At 37.0% G+C, this 8,209-nt stretch overlaps 1 protein-coding gene across 1 annotated transcript in view; it reads left to right on the forward strand.

Moving 5' to 3' along the window:
* Nucleotides 1–6,222, forward strand: part of LOC115221605 (inositol monophosphatase 1-like) — a 6,697-nt gene extending 475 nt beyond the window's left edge. Inside the window, exons 2-5 of the mRNA XM_036510961.1 lie at nucleotides 7–100; nucleotides 965–1,070; nucleotides 3,471–3,625; nucleotides 6,000–6,222. Of these exons, the coding sequence (XP_036366854.1) occupies nucleotides 7–100; nucleotides 965–1,070; nucleotides 3,471–3,625; nucleotides 6,000–6,106 (462 nt within the window). The 3' untranslated portion in view covers nucleotides 6,107–6,222. The remainder of the gene's footprint in view (nucleotides 1–6; nucleotides 101–964; nucleotides 1,071–3,470; nucleotides 3,626–5,999) is intronic.
* Nucleotides 6,223–8,209: the final 1,987 nt, after the last annotated feature.

The raw sequence follows: 8,209 nt of genomic DNA on the forward strand, positions 1-8,209 counted from the left end.
GTATAGGTCTACACAATAATCCAAGAGAAACTTTATTCTGCTAAGAAAGGCCAAGGTGCATATTGTAACAGTGAAGAAATATCAGTATCAGGACAAACAGGTGAGACACAAGTTCGGGGAATTATTATGTCATGAAATCATGGTGATATCGGTTTGGCAGCTGACGATCGGAATGTCCATGTGATATACTTGTTTGTGAATTTTTTATGTCTTGGGGGTCTCATTCATCCTTTCGTGATCTATAAATTAAGTACCAGGGAAACACTGGGGTCGATGGAATCAACTTAGCCCCTCTAAAATTTCAGGCCTTGTGCCTTTAGTAGAAAGGATTATTATTATTATTATTATTATTATTATTATTATTATTATTATTATTATTATTATTATTATTATTATTAACTTTTAATCTGCGTGTTTGTTCCAATCACTTGCCGAGACACACCCAGTGTTCTCGGGCGAGTGAAGGATAAGAGATGTTACAGTATGACTGAAAGTGTAACATTATTATTATTATTATTATTATTATTATTATTATTATTATTATTATTATTATTATTATTATAAGGCAGCAAGCTGGCAAAATAGTTAGCACGCTGGACGAAATGTTTAGCAGTATTTCACCCGTCGCTAAGTTCTGAGTTCAAATTCCGCCGAGATCGACTTTGCCTTTCATCCTTTCGGGGTCGATAAATTAAGTACCAGTGAAACACTGGGGTCTATGTAATCGATTAGACCCCTCTCTCCAATCTTCAGACCTTGTGCCTTTAGTAGAAAGCATCATCATTATTATCATCATCATCGTATTCATCAACCTAGTCATTTTATCTTGGGATCTGGTGACAACAGATCTCCTCAGATCTCAAGAAATTTTTCTGATGTTTCTTGCAGGATAGAGTATGGAACTTTTTCTGCCATTCGACAGTGCGAGACTCAATTCTAAATTATTATTTGTATTTTTTTTCAGAACTCAAAAAAGCTTTGGTGTTTTCAGAATTCGGCAGCCATCGTGATCCCAAAAAGCTTGAAATTAAATTTGGCAACATGTATAATATTATTATGAAGAGTCACGGGTAAATAATACGAAAATGATTGTAATGTCAATTTTTAATTTGCATGTAGGAGGCGTAGGAGTGGCCGTGTGGTAAGTATCTTGCTTACCAACCACATGGTTCCGGTTCAGTCCCACTGCGTGGCACCTTGGGCAAGTGTCTTCTACTATAGCCTCGGGCCGACCAAAGCCTTGTGAGTGGATTTGGTAGACGGAAACTGAAAGAAGCTCGTCGTACATATATATATTATATATATATTATGTTTATATATATATATATATATATATATTATGTATTATGTATGTATGTATGTAGAGTGGGTTATGTGTGGTGTGTCTGTGTTTGTCCCCCCAACATCGCTTAACAACCGATGCTGGTGTGTTTACGTCCCCGTAAATTAGGGGCTCGGCAAAAGACACCGATAGAATAAATATTAAGCTTAAAAAAGAATAGGTCCTGGGGGTCGATTTGCTCGACTAAAGGCGATGCTCCAGTATGGCCGCAATCACATGACTGAAACAAGTAAAAAAGAATAAAAGAGCAAATGTAATTTCCGTTTGATTGTGGAACAAATTTATGTCGTCAAGAGCGGCGATGATGTTGTCCATCTGGAATGAATAAAAATTCTGTTTGAAACATTAGCTGCTCACATTACAGCCTCATTCAGTCACATCACACCTACTCAAGGCAGTTGGCATCCAGCATTTCATAGACTGATGGAACAGAAATCCCTTCTTATTCAACGAGTCACTGGCAAACATGCATAACACATACATTTAGTATGTCCGGTCGATAAAGTTTACAATAGCAGCGCTGCTTTTTATTCGCGATTGAATTTAATCTTAAGTCTGCATGGTCGGAGCGCACCAGCAAATGGTTGTTACACTATTTGCATTCGGTCATAGACTGGCGATTCAATCCACCCCCGGCTCGTGATGTTGATAAGCCACAAGAATGGTGAAATATCGGTAGTCATCACTCCTGAATGGCATTGAAAGTTAGTTGTCTCACCTGTCTATGCCTTTCAGGTGTTTTAACACCCAGTACTATGATGGAATCATTCCCAGAGCGCTGTTCTCCAGCGAGCAAGCGAATAAGCAAATCACATATATTGAGCATGTGCGGTCGATAATATAGGATATATATATATATCTATATATATATATATATATATATATAATATGTATATATATATATATATATATACTATATATATATAAATGTAGTATGTGACAATTATTCGGTAGCCATGATAAAACTCCGAGTTTCGGATGCCGAGGTGGAAATCCACGCCGCTATCTCTTTAGTTATCCGGCCATCGGAAAAATGCTACGAAAAAAAAAATAATTGTCTGATATTACATTTACAGATAAATTCCTCTATTTTACATAATATCAAGGTCTCTTTCTTTTTTTTGTTATTTACCATTGTTATCAATATATATATTATATATATATATATATATATATATTATATATAATATATATATATATATATATATATATATAATATATATAAAAGTAAGGTTGTGTGTAGTCTCCTACGATTTAGATTCCTAACTACTCCCACATTTTGTGGTGCAGTATAACCAAAACCGGGTATATTATAGTCGTGATTCATATCGAGCCCTTCTGGGTATTAGCGCGCGTCTACGATGAGTCTACGATTTAAAAAAAATTTACCATAATTTTTTCCCATTTTAATGCATTTTTCGCTATTATATAAGGGAAGTAACTCTCTAAAAATGTCTACGATGAGTCACGATTAAAAAAAAATTTACCATAATTTTTTTTCCATTTTTAATGCTTTTTTTTGCTATTTTTTGGCTATAACTCTCTAAAAATGCTTATATAGTTATTTCCCTTACAAACCCGAGCAACGCCGGGCGATACTGCTAGTGTATATATATTGTATGTATGCATATATGTATGTATGTATTAATGTGGGTAGGAAGATATATGTTAATCTGCGACTTAATATGTATGTATATATATATTGCTTTATGTACATATCACTTATTTATATATTATTTAAATGTATATCTCCTTATAGATGCACATTCATATGAAAAATGTATCGTCTTTATTCACTGATAATGATGTGCAAATAATGCCATGTAATTAAGTGTAAGCACACACACACATACACACAGACACTCACACACACACCATTATAATGAAGAATAGCACATCTTAAAATATGAAATGATGGCGACTGGAAATCCCTTGATTAAATCTCTACTCTATTGATAAAAGCTAACAGGGAGTTAAACTAGAGCAGTTACAAAGACACATAATTTCGACATAAAAATACCGGACGTTTTATTGACCAAGATTCTGTGTTGTTCACCTTATACAAATAATCCAAATAATGTTTTCTGAATTTTAAAAATTTCATTTCATCTTTCATTTTATTCCACAGAATACGGGCTCAGGGCTCAGCGGCTTTAGATTTGTGTGGTGTTGCTTGTGGCCAGGCCGATGCTTTTGTTGAATATGGAATTCACGTATGGGACATCGCTGCTGGTATACTGATAGCAACCGAAGCCGGAGCCACCGTAATGGACCCAAATAATGGTTAGTATTTGAAAATAAGCAGACATTCACTCACAGATTCATTGCAATACATGTTGACACACACATACGGTAAACCCGCCAGACAGAGAAGTCAAAGCTCTATCAAGGCGCAACCTACCGCCAGAAAAAAAATAGAATGAATATATTGGAAAATGTAAGGCAACGAGTTAGCACAATTGCTACCAGAGTGTTTTCTCTGACTTTACTTTCTTGGGTGGAGGCGCGTAGCTTAGTGATTAGAGTGTCAGGACCATGATCCTAAGATTGTGGTTTCGATTCCTGGACCGGGCAATGCGTTGTGTCCTTGAGCAAAACACTTCATTTCACGTTGCTCCAGTCCACTCAGCTGGCAAAAGTGAGTAACGCTGATTTGGACTGGCGTCCCGTCCATCTGGGGAACACATACGCCATAGAAACCGGGAAACCGGGCCCATGAGCTTGGCTAGGCTTTAAAAGGGCGCGTTTATTTATTTTTTACTTTCTTGGCTCAAATTCCACCGAGACTACCTTGCCTATCATCCTTTCAAGGTCGATTAAATATGTACCAGTTGTGCACTGGGTTCGATGTAATTGACTGGCCTCTTTCCCTTAAACTTTCAGGCTTTGTGCCTATATTAATGAGGATTATTGATAAGGCGGTGAGCTGGCAGAATCGTTAGCATGCCGGAGAAAAACGCTTAGCGGCATTTCTTCTGGCTTTACGTTCTGAGTTCAAATGAGGTCGATTTTGCCTTTCAAACTTTTCAGGGGTCGAGGAAATAAGTACCAGTTGAATGTAATCGATTTCCCTTCCCCTCAAAATTTCTGGCCTTCGTCAAAATTTATAAATGTATTATCGTTATTATTGTTATTATTATTATTATTATTATTATTATTATTATTATTATTATTATTTTATTGTTATTATTATTGAGTGAGAGAGCAGTGCATGCCATCAAAGTGACACTGGGTAAAATATACGAAGCCCAATATACCCATCATAACTACCCGTCTGATAAGGAACATGCATCACAACCACATATGCGCGACATGGTGATCTCATATCAAGATAAACAGCACATGACCTTGCAGGTGGGACCCATCTAGAATTTATTTCAGGTCGAGTAGCCCATCCCGCTCAAAAGGTCCCTGAATAAGGGTTGCTTAAGTTTGTTGAACGAAACTTCCATGTTTCCAGAGGTGAATTATTCAAACCTCAAAGAATCCCTCTCAAAACATGACTATGATGCTCCCCTACTACTTCTGCTCGTGATGCACATATCGTCGACCACTAATGGACATGCTCAACTGGTTAAGGTCAAACAACTGACAAGCAAATCTGTGGTATTGAGCAGAATATTTGCTGTAGCCCATCTTTTATACCAAGACAAAACAATATACATGATAACACTTCCAATCAGTTAAAGATCAGAAGCCACGTGAGCCATTGTCTGGTACGGCATCAGGGCCTTTATTATTATTATTATTATTATTATTATTATTATTATTATTATTGTTATTGTTGTTGTTAAGGCAACGAGCTGGCAGAATTGTCAGTACGCAGGACGAAATGTTTAGCGGTATTTCGCCCGTCGCTACGTTCTGAGTTCAAATTCCACCGAGGTCGATTTTATCTTTCATCCTTCCGGGGTTGATAAATTAAGTACCAGTATAGTACTGGGGTGCATATAATCAACTTGCACCCATTCCCTCAATTGCTGGCCTTGTGCTATGATTTGAAGCCCTTATTTCAAGAAAGGATTATTATATTATTATTATTATTATTATTATTATTATTATTATTATTATTAAGGCGGCGTGCTGGCAGAATCGTTAGCACGCTGGACAAAATTCTTGGTATTTCGCTCGTCGCTACGTTCTGAGTTCAAATTCGGGCGAAGTCAACTTTGCCCTTCATCCTTTCGGGGTAGATGAATTAAGTACCAGTTGCGTACTGGTGCCCGAACAAAAACTTTTGGGTCAACAAAAATAAGTACCAGTCAAACACTGGGGGCGATGTAATCGACTTGCACCCATTCCCACAATCGCTGGCCTTGTGCTGTGATTTGAAACCCTTATTAGTTGGCGCTGGGCTGGCAGAATCATTACCGCGCCGGGCAAAATGCTTATCAGCATTTCGTCCCTCCTTTCGTTCAGAGTTCAAATTCCACCGGGGTCCGCTTTGCCTTTTATCCTTTCGGGGTCTATAAAATGAGTAGAAGTTGAACATTGGGATCAAGGTAATCGACTTAGCTTCTTCCCTAAAATTTCTGGCCTTGGGCTAAAATATGAAATCATTATTATTGTTGTTGAGGATGTTAACGTCCTGTTAAAATATGTACAACGTGTCAAATCTTAAACAATGTCGTTTTTTATTAAAACTATATTTACTCAGGAGGAAAACTGGATATGATGAATCGGCGTATTTTATGTGCTTCTTCCCGAAGTTTGGCCCATCAACTGAGAAGCCAAATTAAATCTCAAGAATTCATACCCGATTAACAATTTTCACCTTCCGTTCACAAATGAGCCCTTTTTTTTAGTGTTCCCTATTTTAGTGTTCAATTGTGAATGAAAGGCGAAAACTGTTCTTTTTTTTTTCTTTTTCTTTTTCATTGGAAAAACAAATGTTAAAATATTATTGTTATTATTGAAAAAAAATTACAAAATACAGAAAAAATATCAAAAATAAAGAAATCACTTAAAAAATTATAAAAATTTTCAAAATCAATAAAAGACATTGTCAATTTCTTCTCTCAATAAACAGTCATTGAAATCCACGCGAGTTATTTCTTCAGCTTACAATTTATAAGACACATACAAACGCATCTATATACCTACATGTACATATTGAGATTTTATAATCTATTATATAAAATCCGTTCTGTCTGTCTGTGTGTGTGTGTCTTCTAGGATCTCGGGCAACCTCCATCCGATTGCGTTCAAATTTGATATGTAGAGAGCGACGGTATCAGGGTGACGGTATCAGTCTTGAAAAGGCGGCGAGCTGGCAGAAACGTTAGCACGCCGGGCGGAATGCTTAGCTGTATTTCGTCTGCCGTTAGGTTCTGAGTTCAAATTCCGCCGAGGTCGGCTTTGCCTTTCATCCTTTCGGGGTCGATAAATTAAGTACCAGTTACGCACTGGGGTCGATGTAATCGACTTAATACCTATGTCTATCCTTGTTTGTCCCCTCTGTGTTTAGCCCCTTGTGGGTAGTAAAGAAATAGGTATCTATCTTGAAAAAATTACAAAAATCAACTCCAGGTGAGAATGCGATCGATAAAGCCGTGGGAACGTGCATTTGTAAAATCGTTTTTCTTGGAATAGAAAAAAAAAATCTATCTTTATTTCTTCTTTTGCTGGTGTCTCAAATTTAGGTTAAGTCAGTGTTTCTCAAAGGGGAGGCCTACGGGACGGTCGGACAAGTTGCCTTTGAAAAAATTTGGTTTAAATGTTTGACAACTCAGCACCGTCCATTGAACGGGGAGCGTTTTGCTCATCTATTATATAAAATCCGTTCTGTCTGTCTGTCTGTGTGTCGTCTAGGATCTCGGGCATTCTCCATTTGATTGCGCTCAAATTTGATATGTAGATACCGACGGTATCAGGGCGTGTATAAGTCTTGAAAAAAATTACAAAAATCGATTCCAGGTGAGAATGCGGTCAATAAAGCCGTAGGAACGTGCATTTGTAAACTCGTTTTTCTTGGAATAGAAAAAGTCTATCTTTATTTCTTCTTTTGCTGGTGTCTCAAATTTATGTTAAATCAGTGTTTCTCAAAGGTGAGGCCTATGGGACGGTCGGACAAGTTGTTTTGAGAACATTTGGTTTAAATGTTTGACAACTCAGCACCGTCCATTGAACGGGATCGTTTTGCTCGTTAGACATATACATCAACCTAGAGGCATAAATATATAACACGCATATCTTTATATATAAAAGAGAAGTTGTGTGTCTGTCTCCTACGATTTAGATTCCTAACTACTCCCACATTTTGCGGTGCAGTTTAACCAAAATCGGGTATCTTATAGTCGTGATTCATATCGAGCCCTTCTGGGTATTAGCGCGCGTCTTCGGTGAGTCTACGATTTAAAAAAATAATTTACCATCATTTTTTTCTATTTTAATGCATTTTTTTCGCTATTATATAAGGGAAGTAACTCTCTAAAAATGGTTATATAGTTATTTCCCTTACAAACCCGAGCAACGCCGGGCGATACTGCTAGTTCACATATAAACGTGATCATAGCAAATATATTCTTTTAGTCCTGCGATTTTTATTGTGACGGTATGCGGGTAGGAAGGTTTCAAATAAGTTAAACTATAAGGAGCCAGATTCGAAAATGTTTAGAAACAAACGAGATTATCTCCCCTGCTCAAGTGGATCTGTTCTGAATTATCATTTAGCAATTACGATACATCATCCCGAGGCGGAAATAATTTTAATAAACCAAGAAATTATGTTGTACGGTATTCCATACACCTGTGATTGTCTAGGCTGTTTAAATGCATTTCACCGGCTACTTTGAGTTGTTTGTCTTATTTCATTTTTGTTTAAATTAAAAAAGTAAAGTTGGCTGGGTACAAAGCCGTTAGTGAAAA

Source organism: Octopus sinensis, linkage group LG18 (assembly GCF_006345805.1).
Source record: "Octopus sinensis linkage group LG18, ASM634580v1, whole genome shotgun sequence".
NCBI lineage: Eukaryota > Metazoa > Mollusca > Cephalopoda > Octopoda > Octopodidae > Octopus > Octopus sinensis.